The sequence below is a fragment of the Schistocerca nitens genome, chromosome 1 (genome assembly GCF_023898315.1).
Source record: "Schistocerca nitens isolate TAMUIC-IGC-003100 chromosome 1, iqSchNite1.1, whole genome shotgun sequence".
Taxonomy (NCBI): Eukaryota; Metazoa; Arthropoda; class Insecta; order Orthoptera; family Acrididae; genus Schistocerca; species Schistocerca nitens.
Window position 1 is genome coordinate 419,833,832 of NC_064614.1, and position 19,236 is coordinate 419,853,067.

At 40.4% G+C, this 19,236-nt stretch overlaps 1 protein-coding gene across 2 annotated transcripts in view; it reads right to left on the bottom strand.

Moving 5' to 3' along the window:
• The window catches only part of LOC126250230 (cell division cycle and apoptosis regulator protein 1-like), a 259,454-nt gene that overhangs the window by 25,321 nt on the left and 214,897 nt on the right, over positions 1 to 19,236 (bottom strand). For both annotated transcript variants that reach the window (XM_049951541.1, XM_049951542.1), the window contains exons 14-18: positions 17,544 to 17,720; positions 14,127 to 14,255; positions 13,886 to 14,050; positions 13,580 to 13,804; positions 10,820 to 10,988 (exon numbers count right to left, since the gene is read on the bottom strand). In XM_049951541.1, the coding sequence (XP_049807498.1) occupies positions 10,820 to 10,988; positions 13,580 to 13,804; positions 13,886 to 14,050; positions 14,127 to 14,255; positions 17,544 to 17,720 (865 nt within the window). The remainder of the gene's footprint in view (positions 1 to 10,819; positions 10,989 to 13,579; positions 13,805 to 13,885; positions 14,051 to 14,126; positions 14,256 to 17,543; positions 17,721 to 19,236) is intronic.

Here is a 19,236-nt window from a genome sequence, read left to right on the forward strand (position 1 = left end):
AAGAACCAGATGACTGATGACCAGAGATGTCTAAAATGCCTTATGCCGTTAAGCCACGAGGCCATGTCATTAGGAATGATTTGATATTGTTGTTTGCTTATGCTGTAATTTACCTGTTCTGATGTCGGTTATTAGGAAGTCATCCAGTGTTATTTTGTTCTATTTACAGTATGTTTTAAAGTTCTCTCCCCTCCACATGATTGAGAATTGATAATGTGTTATTTCTGTATATTGGAGTATAGTTTTGTCTTGATAATCTTGCTTTCTGAAGGGAGTGGGAGATAGTGACAAAGGTTCCTTTATCTCAAGTCACATACCAAAATGGGTACAGGTATTGACCAAAGACGTATTAATAATTCAGAGCAAAGAGATGGCTGCACTCTAATGTCACTGGAAGACCTAAAGAGACGACAGAGGGAAAGCGTAACTATCTGCCCAAGTAGGATGATACAAACTGGTGTACAGGCATGCAAGGTCCAGTTATTATTGGGAAAAGCCAAAGCAAGTGGATGTCAAAGGGAAGTGTTAAGGCCATATCCACATTTCCAGATAGTAGGCACCCACTGGGTCTACTCAGTTTTTTCACCAGAAGTAGTCATTTAAACTGTTACGAACACAGGCAACCAACAAGTATGAATTGAATGGAATTATGGGATAGTGAAATAATAATAAACAGTACGACTTGTGACTTACTAGGCGTGACATTTCATCTACCAGCCATGATCACCGGTATGACCACACGTAAGTGGGAACAACCTATGTTGTACTGGCCTGAGAAGCCACTAGAGGTGCTGCCTACCCAAAATTTAATCTTCCCAAATAATACCCTGAACCCAGACATTCTATGCTCACTACACAAACTAGTAGCAACACAAAAAGGGAGAATTACAGATGATCAAATCCAGCACATACAGGAACACTGTGACAGACAACACCATAGCATTCTGACTATATCCAGCAGCATGGGGAAATGAGCGAGTGCCCAAGTCTGCAAGTGAAACATAATGACATCATGGAAGCCAAGAGATACTGATAGACTTGTGACAAAGTAGAGTGTCATAAGCAATGCTAGGTACAACACAACAATAATTTTTCAGGTGCCAAACCAGCAGAAAAGAGCCTCTGAGGGGTGAAAATGCGAAAGTATGAAATCAATAGGAGAGCTAACGGTGACGGAAAACCAGGACACATGATGTCATAGCCATCCACAATGCCACAGGGCATACAAGAAGTGGCAACATAAGTACCCCACCCTTCTTGACAAATGCCTTATTGCTTAGTGCTGACTGCCCTGTACATGGTCTCAGCTTTGTGTGAGCTGCAGTTATCCAGTGTGAGCAAAGGCTATGGAGGTCGACACTCAGTGCATCTAGCTGTCTTCGATTGTCTGTGTAACCACAAGTCCAGCTGAAAACACGCTACTGTTGCCAACTTCGGAGGCTATACTGATGGGGCACAGAGGCAGTGATCAACCTGCAGGTCTGCTGGAGGCTCGATCTGCATGACGTGGGTGCTGTCCATCATCCACCTTCGAGAGAGAGAGAGAGAGAGAGAGAGAGAGAGAGAGAGAAGGGGGGGGGGGGCAATGCTCTTGCTCATCCCATTGCTGTGGCAGGTTTTGATGTTGCTGATTCCTCTCTCCTAAGTGGAGGCTGAGAGCCAACTCCTGTAAGCCAGCGAGTACTTCAGCTGGACTTAAGCCTGACGCCCGAGTGCAAATCTTCGACATCAATCAGTGCCTTTGGAGATCCATAAATAAGAGTTGTAGGCCACAGGAGTCCAGGGGTTGACGGATGTTCCACGAAATAACAGCCACCACCTGAAGCCTCTTGCACTGGCAGTGTTGCAAGTTGAGCAAATGCGAGCCTTCTGCTGCTGACGAGGTGCTGCTCCATCAGTCCAGCTGCGACATGGCACTTTGGAGGACACTCCTGATTACTGCCTAACAAATGTGTTACTGTCAATTATGTTTTATTGGCAATCTTGGACATAGCTAGGTCCTCACCACTGAATCCCTCTTGGATCTCTCCTGATGACTGTAGGAAACTATGACTGGACTCCTATATACTGGTGCCAGGGATTCCAAGACTTTCGAGAATGTTTGAATTTCAAGTTCGAAGATGATAAAAGAAATATTTTTTTGTTTGTTATGATTACAAATTAACAACTTCTTGATTTTTATCCCTTATTTGTGCTTGCAAAATTTCTTGATTCTACATCAAGGGGAAGTACGCTATAAGTTTTAACGAATGAGTTTGCAAGTACTGAAATACGTGACATAAATGCCCATATCTTTTTATTGCACTGACTTAGAAGCTTAATATTTTTACATCACAAAAGAACTATGAACTTCAATATGTGGCATACATTTCAACTTGTTACATCTACGTGGTGCTGAGAAAAAGGGGTATTAACAGATGGATGGATGGACAGACAGACAGACTGAGAACAAACGACAAAAAATTTATTTTTCATGTGATATAATCACAAATTTTTTTCAGATTTATTCCTTTGGCTTTAGTGTGAAACCTTGCTTCTGGCTAAATTTCATGATTCTAGGTCAACGGAAAGTACACTGTAGGTACTGAGTGAGTGGGTTTGGGTCTCAAAATATGTGACATAATGGTCGTATCTTTTGATTGCACTAATTTAGAAACTTCACTCTTTTACATCGTCAAGGGGCCATAGATACAAGCAGCAAAGGAGGGCGCCGCCAAACCCCCCCCCCCCTCCCCGTTTTTCACCCAGTACCATCCCAGATTGGAACAACTGAACCACATCCTTTGTCAGAGTTTTGATTATCTATCATCATGCCCTGAAATTAGGGACACCCAACTCAAGATCTGTCCCAGCCCTCCTAAAGTGGTTTTCTGTCACCCACCCTAACCACCACAATATCCTAGCCTATCCCTTTTGAGTTACCTGTCTCTGCCTGGTTTGATGTGGCCAGCCATGAATTCTTCTTCTGTGCCAACCTTTTCATCTCAGAGAAGCACTTGCAATTTATGTTATCAATTATTTGCAGGATGTACGAGGTGTGATTGGAAAGTTCTAAGGACGGATCCGCTACTGCTTACTGGTTTGGCAGGCAGGTACACGGTGGGTGGGGAGTGAGTCATTGCCTTGTCCTTGAACGCCCTCTGACAGGAAACTGTGTTTCCTTTATTCAGTTTGTTGTGGCAGCTGGTTGAGTGCGGGTCTGTTAGGCTTGTTGCCGGATTCTGTCTGGGTGAAAATGGATATAAAAATGGAGCAACGAGTTTGTATGATATTATGTTTTAAAACCGGGAAATTAGCTTCTAAGACTTATGAACTATTAAAAACAGCTTTTGGCGATAATTGTATGAGCCAGTCAAATGTTTTTATTTGATTGAACACATTTAAAAATGGCCGCGAATCATTTGAAGATGAACCTCGGTCTGGCCGTCCTTCGAGCTCAAAAATGAATGAAAATGTTGTGAAAGTTCGCGACTTAGTGCGCTCTGAGTGGTAGACTTACAATTAGGGAGATGGCTGATGCACTTAATTCAAGTTTCTAAGCAGTTCAGTCAATTTTAACTGAAAGATCTGAACATGCGTCGAGTGTCCGCAAAATTCATTCCAAAAGTGTTGTCAAGTGACCAGAGACAATACCGACTTGAAATGTGCCAAGAACTGATTAACTGGACTAAAAATGACCCAGATTTGTTAAATAGGGTAATTACAGGTGATGAATCGTGTGTATATGGATAAGATACTGAAACCAAAGTGCAGTCTTCGCAGTGGAAGACTCCAGGTTCACCACGACCGAAACAAAAAAGCACAGCAAAGTCGATTGATGGTGAAGACAATGTTGGTGATTTTTTTCGATTTTACCAGTATTGTGCAGCATTAATTTACCCCTGGAGGAACAATTAATCAGGAATGCTACAAATGTGTCCTTGAGGGTTTGCGCAAAAAGGTGCAGAAGAAAAGGCCTGCATTGTGGAAAGATAGGAGTTGGGTGCTACACCATGACAATGCTCCGGCTCATCATGCCTTCTCCATCGTTGAATTTTTGACCAAATTCCCCAACAACCATATTCCCCTGATTTGGCCCCTGCGGACTTCTACCTGTTTCCTAAACTGAAAATTTTCACTGAACGGGAAGCTCTTTTACATTCTGATTCTAATACTAGATCCCCTGTGTCCTCCCTGTTGATTACTGTTTCTTCTTCTATAGCATTATCAGACAAGTCCTCCCCCTCACAGAAAGTTTCAATGTACTCTTTACAGCTATCTGCCCTTTCCTCTGGAATTCCCATTGCACTCTTATTGTTCCTGGGTAGACTTTACAATCCAGTATCTGATTTCGGAATCTCTGCCTGACCATGATGTAATCTAACTGGGATTTTCCTCTATCCCCTGGCCTTTCCCAAGTATACCTCCTCCTCTTGTAATTCTTGAACAGAGCATTTGCTGCTTCCAGCTGAAATTTATTGCTGAGCTCAATTCTACCAATACCCTTTCTTCTACTCCTTCCCCTACACCCATTTTCAAGTCTCACATGACTTTAGATTTTAATCTCCCTTGATGTACTGAATTACACTTTTAATATCCTTGCACACTCTGTCTCCTCATCTTGTGCTTGTGACGTTGGGATGTATACCTGAACTATTTATAGTAACTCGCTCTCTGCCCTACCTTTCTATTTGTAATGAATCCTATTCTCGTTACACCATTTTCAGCTGCTATTGATACTACCCTACACTCGCCTACTCAGAAATCCTTGTCTCCTTTCCATTTCACTTCACCGACCCCACTATATCTAGACTGAGCCTTATCACGTCCCTTCTCAGATTTTCTAGCTTTCCTACCAAGGTCAAACTTCTGACATTCCATGCTCTGGCTCACAGAATACTATCCCTTCTTTGGTTATACAATGTCCCCTCCCCACCACCAATGTCACTTCGTTTTGGGCAGACCATTCCCAGAAATCCAAATGGGGGACTAGTCCGGAATCTTTTGTCAATGCACAGATCATCACGAGACTTTTTCAATTACAGGCTACATGTCCTGTGCGTGCACATTATGTCTCCCTAATGCAGTTGTTTCCATTGTATGTGGTCTCCTCGTGCCATTGATCATTGCTCATTCTTCCATCTTTTAGTGGCCATTTCCCACCTAAGGGCCAAGAGAGTACCTGCAGTGGTGTGGTTCGAACCTGGTACCCAGAAAGACTTGATTAGTAGTCAAAAACACTACCCCTAGACCATGAGTCCTTCCCTGTGCCATTCCCAATCCCAACCCCTTGCTAGAGTGATCACATTCCTCTGGAAGACCCGGATGCAAGACCTGCCAAATCCACCCATACAACACTTCCTGTCATGGGCTTATCCAATCCCATCAGAGGCTGGGCCACCTGTGAAAGCAGCCATGTTATATAACAGCTCTGCTGGAATCATTGTTCAGCTTTTTATACTGGTATGACTACTGACTAGCTGCTCGCGAGGATGAATGACCACCACCAAACTGTGGGCGAGAGCAAAGTGGACCACCTTGTGGCACAACATACAGTTGTACATAACATATTTGATTTCAATGGCTGCTTCACACCATGGACCATCTGGATCCCCCTGTCCACCACCTGTTTTTCTAAACTGCACAGATGTAAGTTCTCCTTACAACAAATTCTCTGCTTCTGAAATTATCTTGGCCTCAACCTATGATAACCTAATGCCCCCACACCCTCTGCTAAACTTGTTTTCACCCCCTCTGTCCTGTTATCACCTCAGAGTTTAGCTTCCCACACCCTCATTGTGCAGTGCTCTCTGCCAGTGCGCTCACTGATATTTTCCACTTCTCTGCTCCTCTCCTTTCTGTTTCTTATTTTTCTCCTCCTCTCCCTCTGCCACAGCCCCCACTGCTGCACCTGCCACCCTTGTCCTACCACCTCTAGTCACAACATGCTCTGCCAGGTAGTGCCGATTCCTCTTCCCCTAAGTGTACCCTGCTATCCCTCCCCCTTCCCTGTCCCACTCTAGATTGTTGGTCCCACTTAATGCATTTCTGTTGCAGTCTGGTCAGAGGCAGTGATCACATGTATTTTGCAGGGTGCTTGGGTGGGTGAACATGTGTGTGTTTTTCTTCTCTGAAGAAGGCTTGGGCCAAAAGCTTATGTAAGTGTGGTTTGTTAAGAATGGTAAATTTCCACAAAAGAATTGAACATTTCTGCTGCACTATCATGGTTGACAAGCTTGATTGTTCCAAGGACTGAAATAGAATTTCAACATTGTATAGCAAATAGTTCAGGTCAGTGTGTTGACTGTGACTGAAAATGGAAAAAACACTTTTATCTGAAGGGTTGGGCTGCTCCATAAATAAAAACAGAACTGGATGAAGTTCACGCAGACACTGCACCATCATTGAAGACCACTTACTTTTGGAAAAATAAATTTTAACGTGGTCAGACAAGCACCAAAGTGCAATCTGTCCATACAATTGAGGTCGCTGCAAAGGAAACCACTGACAAAATCCATGATATGATAGTACAAGACCATAAAAAAAAGTAATTGTGAGATTGCTGAGACTCTGGGCATCTCAGCTGAGTGAGTGCTTTATATCCTGCACAGAGAATTGGCTATGAAGAAGCTGTGTGCCATGTGGGTGCCACAACTACTCACAGCTGACTAAAAGCTCACCCGGCATGGCATTTCAAAGCAATGTCTGGTGATGTGTAATCTCAATCTGCAAGGCTTTTTGTGCCAATTTGTGACTGACTGTTGATGAAACTTGGATCCATTAGTACACCAGAGTCAAAACGGCAGTCAAAATAATGGACAAAGGCTGGTGAAAGTGCACCAAAGAAGGCAAAGACTATGCTGTCAGCTGGTAAAGTGATACCCATTGTTTTTTGTGAGTCACAAGAATAATCCTTGCAGATTACTTAGACCAAGGCAGAACCATAATTGACCCTATAATTCTTCATTATTGTATTGTCTGAAACTTACATTTTCTGAGAAAGACCAAGGTTGGAACACAAAAAAGTGCTCTTTCACTAGGGTAATGCAACACCATCTCACACATCAATGACAACAGTAGTGGAAGTGCATGAACTGAGATTTGAATGGGTTCCTCATCCATCCTATCAACAGACTTAGCCCCAAGTGACTCATTCCTGTTACCTAACTTGAAACTTTGGCTTACTGGGAAGAAATTTTCATCAAATGAGGCAGTGATAATTGCAGTCAACGAGTATTTTGCAGAGTTTGACAGAACCTATTTTTCCGATGGGATGAAAAAGCGGGTGGATTGTCGGACCAACTGTATATCCCTCAAGGGTTGGGTTGGGTTGTTTTGAGGGAAGAGACCAAACTGCGAGGTCATCGGTCTCATTGGTTTAGGGAAGGACGGGGAAGTCAGTCATGCTCTTTCAAAGGAACCATCCCGGCATTTGCCTGGAGCGATTTAGGGAAATGACGGAAAACTTAAATCAGGATGACTGGACGCGGGATTGAACCGTCGTCCTCCCGAATGCGAGTCCAGTGTGCTAACCACTGCGCCACCTCGCTCGGTTATCCCTCAAGGGAGACGATGTCAAGAACTAAGGAGATTTTATTATGAAACAAACATTTTTTCTTGTTTTTTTTTTTTTTTTTTTTTTTTTTTTTTTTTTTTTTTTTACCAGACTTATCAAACCACCCCCATATGTAAGAATCTTTTCACCATACCTGTCTGTAACTCAACACGTCATCTTTAAAGTTTGAAATAAACACATCACATATACACAATTAAATTAATCATGTATTACTTTAACACATTCTATATTTAAAATCTGATTACAGACAGTTTATACCTCATGTTTAATGCCATTTATGATGATCTCATTCACTTCAGCAGTAATTCTGCCCCTCTCTTAAACAGTTTTCTCTGAATTTTCTCTATCATTATACCATACTAAACTAAGGACTAATGCCAATATTTTCATCCACTTCACAGTGTTAGCATAATAAATTTACTGTCACTTTTGAAAAACATCAGGATGCATTGCAAGCTAAAGGTTTCCCTGAACATTTTATTTACATATTTTCTTGAATAATATTGTTTTGAAATCAGGATACAAATTCACAGATACTCTTGTCGAAGATGAGGATTTGGCTCACTAATGTTCACATGTTTTAAACTTCTTCCTGATGGCTCACTAATTAGTTGAACTGATTTCTATCTTAATTCATCATTTGCAAGTGTAATGGAGGTGTGTAATGTTAATATGTATAAAAATGGTGTGTAAATGATGTGCTGTAATATGAAACTGCAATTTAGAGAGCTTAATCATTGATACTGGGTTGTAAGTGGTCAATAATATTGTTAGATTACTTTTTAAAATCACAATCAAAAACAAATTTACCATGAAACAGTTTCCATTTACTCAGTAAGCACAAGTACACTGATACGCCAAAACATTACAACCACTACCCACTGCAATGTTGGATGACTCCTGATGGCGTTGTGGCACATGACACGGTAACAAAAGTATGCAAGCAGAGCAGACATGGACGGGGGATCACCCTAGCAAAGATATGGAGTGCAAATGGGGAAATACATTGAGCTAAGTGACTCTGACAAAGGGCAGATTGTTATTACGCACAGCCTATGGATGAGTATCTTGAAAACAGTGAAGCTGGTCAAATGTCCATGTGCTACTGTCATGAGCATCTACAGAAAGAGGTAGACGGTCAGTGAAACTACCACTAGGCGCTAAATGGTTGGACGCCCACGACAGTTCACAGAATGTGGTGTTTGGACGCTTGTCTCCTCTGTTAAGTCAGAAGGACGGTAATCTGTGGCATCTCTGAGAAAAGAACATAATGCTGGTGCACACACAAGTGTTTTGGAGCACATTGTACATTGTGGAACATGGAGCTCTGCAACAGACCATCTCTATGTGGTCATATGCTGATCTAATGACACTGTCAATTATGATTGCAGTAGACACAGGTTCACTGGGATTAAACTGTCAATCAATGGAAACATGTCGGTTCTCCGGATGAATCACATTTTTGTTACACTAGGTTGATGGTCGTCTCCACAAATGCTGTCATTGCGGTGAATGGCGGCTTTGAAATGTGCAGCATGCCACAGACGCAGGCTAGTGGCGGCAGTATTATGCTACGGGAGATATTCTCCCGCATTTTCATGGGACCTGTAATAGCAATCAGAGAGACACACTGACAGCTGTGAACCACCGGCATCCCTTTATGCTTTATGTCTTCCCCAACAGTGCTGTCATCGTTAAGTAGTGTAATTGTCTATGCCTCAGAACTAGAACCGTTCTACATTGGTTTGAGGAGCATCCTAGTGAACTCATGTTGATGTCTCTGCAACCAAATTTGCCTGATGTAAATCCTATGAAACCCATATGGGTCAGAATCAGCGGCCCATTATTTATATGAATTACATGACCTGTGCATAGACATCTGATGCCACATACCTCCACAAACCTACCAACAAACTGTCAGATCCCTGACATGGAGAAACTGTTACATATTTCTTTCCAAAGATGGGCAAACAAGCTGTTAAGCACATGGTCATAATATTTTGGCTCATCAGTGTACACTGTTCTAATAAAACAATGGAAAATCCAGGATGGAATAAGACAATATAACCGAAAGAACAGACTGCTACTCACCATACAGAGGACAAAACACTCACATTCACACAAGCACAGCTCACACATACGTGACCACTTTCTCTGACCACTGAGGCCAGTGTGCGTTTCCTGCTTTAGAAGAAGGCCTTGTCATTGAAACTCAAATGTATAGTAGTCTTTTTGTTGTGCCTATCCGCAACTATATCTATCCTCTGTATAGTGAGCAGAAATCTATCCTTTCCATCATACTGACACTATTGTAATAGTTTTACAGGGCTGCAACTCAAACCTGCAAGAATTTCAGGTGTATGGAGGACGATGGTGTCAAGAAGCTCCTGATAAATTAATGGTGAGCAGGAGTGAGGAGGAAGGAGGATTGGGGGGGGGGGGGGCAGCATACCACAATAATGACTGTTTTCCTCTCAGATGAGCTATATACCAGCCATAAGCAATAGTTTAATGGCAGCTTTTAAACTTCTATAATTTATATGGAATAATATTCATATAATTAATATGCTTTGAGATATTAAGTATTTTAAAATTTATGGTTTATAAAACTCATAAAATTCAATTTCAATGCTAGGTTAAAAATGCAGAATTGCTCAAGATTTTATGAAGTTCCTTGAGATTTCTCAGATTTTGCCAAGTGAAATGTAATTCTCTGAGAGTTCCAGGTTTTCCAGAACAATTACCACTCTGTTTTATTTCTATTTTCAAATACTGCTTCATGTTTACCACATGTTTCAATATGTGCACATTTCCCTTGTGTAAACACTATTTCCAAAACACAAGAATAAAAATTACTTTCATCTCTGCAATAATTTCTGCAACAGGAAAGTTGACACTATATGACTATTAAAATTGTGGTGTATCACTGTACTGATTACTGATCTGATTTAGTTTTAAATGAATTTTATGTAGGAATCATCTGAAAAGGTGGCCATGAAAAGTTAAATTATTCATCAGTTATACTAAATCCTTTCTAAATTTATGACTCACCTCTGAATGTATGCTATCAAATTAAATATACCATTCCCTTTTCTACAAAAGTGTACTAGTAAAAACTTCAACCCAGTTATAATTTTCCATTCATCATTATAAGAATTTCTCTGGTGTCTTTATGAAATTGTTAGTGCAATCTATGGCATTTTTGATAGGTACAATTAAAGTTGCTTACCGTAGGCTAAGGCAATTACAATTAAAGTTGCTTACCGTAGGCTAAGGCAATTAAGTTTTCACTAGATGGAACTGATGCCAGTTCTTCTTTCTGTCTATCATGTTCCTTCTCTTTTCCTTCCTCTTGCTTAGAAATTGGCTTATCCGTTAACTTTCTGTAGTGGAGGGAATCTCTTGTCACAACTTTCTGAACAAGTTTTCTGACCTAGAAAAAGACACACTGTTCCCTATATATATATATATAATGAAAGACAACACAATAAATTGAATTTATCATTATTGGCACAACTAAATGACCACGTACTTCACAAGCTTCACAACTGTTTCCAGAACCATATGAATCATAATCGGTGTTTCAATTCAAGTTTTTCAAGTCTACTCTTCTAAATTAAATTCTAATGATTAACATTAGTCTTCATAAAAAACTGAAGAAGGAAGGTTAGGGTTGAATGTCCTGTCAAAATTGGGGTCATTAGGGACAGATCTTAAGATTGGATTGTGGAAGGGTAGTAAAGCAAGTTGGCTGTATCTTTTAAAAAGAATTATTCTCGCTTTTGGAATTAATGCAAACAAAGGAACACATACAGCCAGATAGGTATTTGAGCCCTGGTCTTTCTGAATAGGAGTTCAGTGTCCTACCATCGAGCTGACATGATCTGTGTGAACAAAAGGTTGTATGTATACTATTAGCACTCATTTTGACCTTTCTTTTTAATTCTCAAATTTCATTTATATATAAATAAAAAATTGCCCTTTTGTACAAGAACGGTAAGTACATACTTCCAGTTACTCTACATGCTATTACATAGCAGGATATTCACTTGTACAGCTGAAGAGTAATATATGTTACTATGGCTCTTTATGTGGGGAAACCAGTAAAACTATATAATAGTGAACTGTGCCATCACTAACATTCAGTATTTAACAACATTATAGTCCTTTGATAAGAGGCTGTAACGCCGGACATGCATATCCTTCTATTTCCATCTATTGTACTATAGATTTTTCCTTATTTTGTAACCTGAAGATATGACATTTCTGTGTCTCTATATATTGTAATTGTTTTACTATATATATATATATATATATATATATATATATATATATATATATATATATATATATCGATGTGTAATTGGTTGTTTTGTAAATATTATTTGTATTTTTACGCTGGGTCTTGCCTAGGGAAAACTATGCTATCAAACGAATACATCGATAGGTCGTGTGGAGAACCAAAGTGTTTAGGATCTTTGGTAGTGTTAACTCGGCCGCGTGGAGTGCGGGCAGAATAGAGGGAGTCTGGCGGGAGTAGTGCAGTGGAGCAGGTGTGCTGTGTGACACTCCTACGAGCTGCCGCACTTTCGGGGTTTGGCAGCATGTAATTGCGCTCGACTTGCTATGTTAGCCTCTGACATGGTTTCGCGGACGGGAAGCGTTAGCTGGCACACATCAAGAGCCCGTTTCGGCTGGAGACCGTGTCGAGAAGAAGGCGCGCCAACATCCAGCTTCTGCAACAGCGACGGCCGACAATGAGTGACTGTCGCCACCTCCTCGATCAACGGCTTCAAACCTTCAATCAACCCACAAGGAAGACTAAAAGCACGTAAAGTTTCAGAACTGTATGGCAGACCTCAGCTTTTAAAATTGTTGCATCACAAAATTACAGCAACTTAGCATGAACCTTTGTTGCTCATTGTCCCAATTGCATTGCCAAGCAGGGTCCCTTCCTTTTCCGAAATGAACCCGAGTGTCGTTGAAATTCAAACGCCAGCATTAAAGTAATATAATTCGATTTCACTGCTTTAATTTCAAAGTCCAGTTAAAGTATTCATAGCTGGCTACAATATTTAGATTACACAAGCACAAATTAAGAGTGCAAGTTTTGTTAGCATATTTTAGCTTACCTGTGACTGCAGCTCAGCTTGGTACGTACAAAATTTTACTATTGTTAATTGTTCAGAATCATTTAATTCAAGTTCAAAGTTAAATCTCTTATTTCTAAATTGCGTAGATTCAAGTAGCTTTTGAAATGATTGTTGAGGTAGCCCAAGACTAACCGTATTTTACTGCATTTCGATATGCTTCAGAAACAAAGCTCACTATTAATTTCAGCCACTAAATTAACTTTCAATTTTCCGGTTTTATTAATTCTTTTGCTAAATTAAGTCAGAGTGTAGCGAAATTTATTACTTCTGACAAACTTTCAGTTTTCACACTACACGTGTCAACCTTCAGTTGCCACGCTTCTAGTGCTAATTATATGTGTAATAACCTTTATTTTTCAGTTACTATAGTAATTGTCCTTAGGACTGGCGACCGTAATTTCCCCCAAATCTCAAATATCTAATTACCGCTAGTTAACTGTTAACGTAACGGCCGCACATTTACTTTCTTTATTAACTTTACCCCTTTTCAAAATTAATTTCCACCAGTTTCATTTGCATTTTTCCTTTCATTTAGATGTAACCCTTTCCTCCCTCTTTACCGACAGATTAACTTCGGTGACGATTGCTTTTCCCAAATTTCCATTAGGTACACGCGGTTTAATTTTTCACTGTCATTAAGGTCGATAAGTGAGGGGGAGGTTACAAGGCTACAGTTCAAAGGTATGTGAATGCAAATAACCAGCTGGAAGTGACAATTGGAATTGTTACACATTAATCCTCTTTCCTAGTTGACATACTTTTCCAGGTTCTACACACCATTAATTTCTAGAATACATGTATTTAAGATGTTACTTTCATTATTAATCTACCATTGTCCTTAGGTAGCATGTCTTAGCGTCAGACAACTCACCTGAGCTCTAGAGAGATTTAAACCCAATGTATATAGTAGTTCTTCTATATCCTTATCAAAAATGTAACCACAATGTGATTGATCAAAATAGAGAAAAGCAAGGAGTAGCAAAGGATCTTCTGTATAAAGCTTCACTTTATCTTTCTTCTTTTTGTCTTTATCCCGTTTTCTGTCCTTATCATCTTTGTCTTTATCTCTTCTGTCATCTTTCAAGTCATCATCATCCTGCAACAACAGATGTGAACGATTTGTTTGCTATGATGTGTAATATTTATTGTGTTTAAATTGAATATGACAACTACTTACCTCATCATCATCCTCCTCATCATCCTCATCTTTTTCTTCATTCCTCTCCTTATCATTTCTACTTTTGTCTTTTGAATGTCTGTCTTCTTTCTTTTCGTCCCTTTCTTCTCTTTTGCCATTCTTCTTTTCAGATTTTCTGTCATCTTTTTTGTCCTTCTTTTTGTCCTTCAGCAGAAAAATATGTTAGTTACAACCAACACAAAAAAGGAACACTGATGGAAACAAATTGCCCAGTACAAACCTTGTCTTTCTCTTCTTCTTTTGGGCGCTCTGGTGCATCATGTAGAGCTCTGTAGATTCTAAATCCAAAATCACGCATAAGCATCTCATTGAACAGTTCTGCAAATAACGATACTTCAAAAGAATGCTCCTGAAAAATGAAACACAATTTTAATTTAATATTTTACTTCTTTACCTCAGGCCTTTAGTAATAGGTGAGTAATTTACAAAGGGCATTCTACAAGTAATACAACACATTTTTTTCTGGAAGCAAGTTGGTTTTATCCAGTATTCCAGTAGACCATATTATTCCCCACTCTTTTGGCTACAAAACACTATTTTTCAACATAATCTCCATTCAATGTGATGGCCTTACCCCATCTTACTGGGAGGGTCACTAGGCCTGCATCATACCTCTCTACCGGTCGCCATTTGGAGCCAATGTCTTGTTGCATCAATAACCTCCCCATCATTCATGTACTGCTTCACGCAGAGTGCATCCTTCATTGGGCCAAAAGGATGGACATTGGGAGATGAGAGATCTGGACTGTAGGGTGGATGAGGAACAGCCCAACAATGTTTTTGTCTGAGGCCTTGTGTTGCCATGGAGAAGGAGAAGTTCATTTGCATTTTTGTGGTGACAAACAATCTGAAGTTGTTTCCCAAATTTCCTGAGGGAAGTAGCACAATACATTTCAAAGTTGATAGTTGTACCATGAGGGAAGACATCGAACAGAGTAACCCCTTCAGAGTCCCTGAAGACTGCAACCATCTCTTCACCAGCTGACGGTGCAGCTTTGAACTTTTTAAAGGAGAGGTGGTGTGGCAACACTCCATGGATTGCTGTTTTGTTTTTGGTTCGAAGTGATGAACCCACATCTCCTCGCCTGTGAAGATGTTCAACAAAACTCCACACAGATGGTCCTTCACTGCTCTTCAGGGTCTTCCGTTATGCAGTAAGGTCTTCTGTTTTCCAGTAAGGAACCCAGCACTCGCACACCTCCGAGCAGCCTAAATGGTGAATGTGTGTAGCAGCACTACCAACAGAGACATCCAGTTGTACAGCAAGGTGTTTGTTTGTGATCTGTTGATCGCCTCAAATGAGAGTGTCCGCACATTCCACAATTACAGGAATCACATCAGTATGGGGGTCGTCCGGCACGAAGGAGACTGGAATGGTTTGCAAGACCTTGCTGTGATGAGAACAGACACATCGCCCAATGACTCACCATGCTTTTGTTCACTGCCACATCTCCACAGACATTCTACAAGTGCCTTTGAATATCTGCAGTGCTCTGGTTTCCCACCAAAAGAAACTCAATGACAGCTCTATACTTGGAATTCGCTGTTTTACAGACATCACTTCGAAGGCTACATACAGGGTGGTCCATTGATCATGACCGGGCCAAATATCTCACGAAATAAGCGTCAAACGAAAAAACTACAAAGAACGAAACTTGTCTAGCTTGAAGGGGGAAACCAGATGGCGCTATGGTTGACCCACTAGATGGTGCTGCTGTAGGTCAAACGGATATCAACTGTGTTTTTTTAAATGGGAACCCCAATTTTTTATTACATATTCGTGTAGTACGTAAAGAAATATGAATGTTTTAGTTGGACCACTTTTTTCACTTTGTGAGAGATGGCGCTGTAATAGTCACAAACGTGTAAGTACTTGGTATCACATAACATGCTGCCAGTGCAGACGGTATTTGCTTCATGGTACATTACCCTGTTAAAATGGAACGTTTACCAATTGCGGAAAATAGCTATTGTGATCAAAATGCCCAACGGGCATGTGCTATGTACGCTGCTCGGTATTCTGGACATCATCCAAGTGTCTGTACCACTCGCCGGGTAGTTACATTATTTAAGGAAACAGGAAGTGTTCAGCCACATGTGAAACGTCAACCATGACCTGCAACAAATGATGATGCCCAAGTAGGTGTTTCAGCTGCTGTCGGGGCTAATCTGCACATCAGTAGCAGACAAATTGCACGAGAATCGGGAATCTCAAAAGCGTCGGTGTTGAGGATGCTGCATCAACATTGATTGCACCTGTACCATATTTCTATGCACCAGGAATTGCATGGCGATGACTTTGAATGTCATGTACAGTTCTGCTACTGGGCACGAGAGAAATTATGGGACGGTGACAGATTTTTTGCACGTGTTCTATTTAGCGACGAAGCGTCATTCACCAACAGCGGTAACATAAACTGGCATAATATGCACTATTGGGCAATGGGAAATCCACGATGGCTGCGACAAGTGGAACATCAGCGACATTGCCCGGTTAATGTATGGTGGGGCATTATGGGAGGAAGGATAATTGGCCCCCATTTTATCAATGCAATCTAAATGGTGCAATGTACGTTGATTTCCTACGTAATATTCTACCGATGTTACTACAAGATGTTTCACTGCATGACAGAATGGCGATGTACTTCCATCATGATGGATGTCCGGCACATAGCTCGCGTGCGGTTGAAGCGGCATTGAACAGCATATTTCATGACAGGTGGATTGGTCATCGAAGCACCATACCATGGCCCACACATTCACCGGCTCTGACGTCCCCAGATTTATTTCTATGGGGAAAGTTGAAGAATATTTGCTAGCGTGATCCACCGACAACACCTGACAACATGCATCAGGGCATTGTAAATGCATGTGCAAACATTACGGAAGGCAAACTACTCGCTGTTGAGAGGAATGACATGACATGTATTGCCAAATGCACTGAGGTTGACGGACATAATTTTGAGCATTTATTGCATTCATGTGGTATTTACAGGTAATCACGCTGTAACAGCATGCGTTCTCAGAAATGATAAGTTCACAAAGGTACATGTATCACATTGGAACCTACCTGTTACCAACTGTTTGTCTAAAATTGTGAGCCATATGTTTGTGACTATTACAGCGCCATCCATCACCAAGCAAAAAAAGTGGTCCAACTAAAACATTCATATTTCTTTACGTACTACACGAATATGTAATAAAAAATGGGGGTTCCTATTTTAAAAAACGCAGTTGATATCCGTTTGACCTATGGCAGCGTCATCTAGCGGGTCAACCATAGTGCCATCTGGTTTCCCCCTTCAAGCTAGACACGTTTCGTTCTTTGTAGTTTTTTCGTTTGACGCTTATTTCGTGAGATACTTGGCCTGGTCACGCTCAATGGACCACCCTGTATAGCGCCACCACCTACTAGAACTTCATAAAACTATAGGGGATGAAGCGGGAATATTTCACTAAGCCCCACAAAGAATTCGGTTTTTTTTTCCAGCTAAAACTGACTGAGAAAAACAATATGTTGTATTACTTATTGAACATCCCTTGTAACAACATTAGCCTGTCTCTTCAAAACAGTACTATATTACTTCGATTATAATGTAATACCAACAACAGACCAATTGATTGCACAAATTATTACCTTTGTGTCCTCAGGCCTGTAGTCCAGTAACACTGACAATGACATTACTGTGCAATCAAATTTGCCAGATTTTGCTGTACGTGATGGGTGAACGAGGATGTGTGGCCCATCAGGCAATGTATAACGCTTTTCTCGTGCCAGTTTCTCTCGCTCATCTTGCTTTTTTCGATCTTCCTCCTGTTAAATTTATAATAAGAATGTCAGTTTCTGTACATTTAAGTTCACACAGAAATGTATTTAAAAGAATAAAAGGAAGTTAAGGACAATGAGTTCCTGTGTTATTTTATGCATTTAAGTTGGGATGGGGATTGTGCACAGAATATTGTGCATTTTTTTATGCAAAACTTGTGCACCTAACAACCCCAAAACTGTCCGGCAGATATCACACCCTGAGATGAAGTCCTGTTGAGCACTGAGGGAAATGAATTACAACATGACCGTTTTTCAGTTTATATTGCAGCACCCATGTGAAAACAGTCTAGTCAATATTCTAGACCCTTTGGAATTACAATACAATCATTACCTATGGATACACTGCATAGCAACTGTGTAGATGGGAACTACACAGGGGAGGGTTTCTTTTATTTTTATATCACAGACTGAAACCAAATACTCAACGTCCAGAATGTGTGTGGAGAGGATCCAAAATACGAACGTAAGTTTACTCCAAGTAAGTCGAAACCTTATAAAATATTTGTTTCCAAGACAATAGAAACAGTCAGAAGACGTAATACTTCTCAACTGATGATCCAATAGTACTAAAAGTATTTAGAACTATTTCTTAGATACGAGGAATTGGCTGAACACTAAAAGAGTGTGAAAGAGTGTGTGATATATATATATAGCCACTATGGTGAGAATCACAAGTGTAAGATACACACTACATTCTTCCTATCATTACCCAAAATAGCGGAACACATCAGTGCAGGAAGCCATGCATTATGGAGTATGACGAAAGTGTGTAAGAACAACGTCCATCTCTTCTCTGCAGCAGAAGGGAAGTAGCCCATGATCTTGCTGTGGGCTTCAAAAGTGTTAAGTTCTTGTTACTTATGCACATCTTTTCCTGTTGACACATTATTTTTTGGCTCAATAGCGTGATACCAGCATGCAAGGAAATGGCACACCATAATATGATTGGCTCTGCCCAAGTCTCTCTATCTGTTTTCCCAATTGTTTCTTTTCCTAAGGTACCACATGGAATGCTACTGCTTCTCTTATTATTGAAGCTGGGAGAAGGTATCAAGGATTTATGATCAGTATTGTTTTCTGTGTAAAAGGCTAGCTCTTCAGAGATTGGAACAATATTATGAAAAGGATAGATTGCTACTCAAGATAAGGAACTTTTTCTCTTGACCATTTCTCAGCTGCTCCAATACCTCTGGTATGCATAAAATTCAACACCAAAGACAGGAGATTCATTTGGGGGGAGAATCCTGAAGATATAATTAGCAACAATGATAGTGTGGTCAATGCTGATCTCCTGCTTAGACCTGTACACGCATACAACTTTAAAATAATGTTTCTGTTTTAAAACATCACAAAATTTGAACTTAAAAATATAATTTTTTTATACTAGTTATTATATTTAATACTAATTACATACTAGGAACAGAGAGATGATTCACTGAAAGGCACAAGCACTGCGTCGTTGAGAGATACACAAACAAAAGGTACAGAGCTTTGCTTTGCT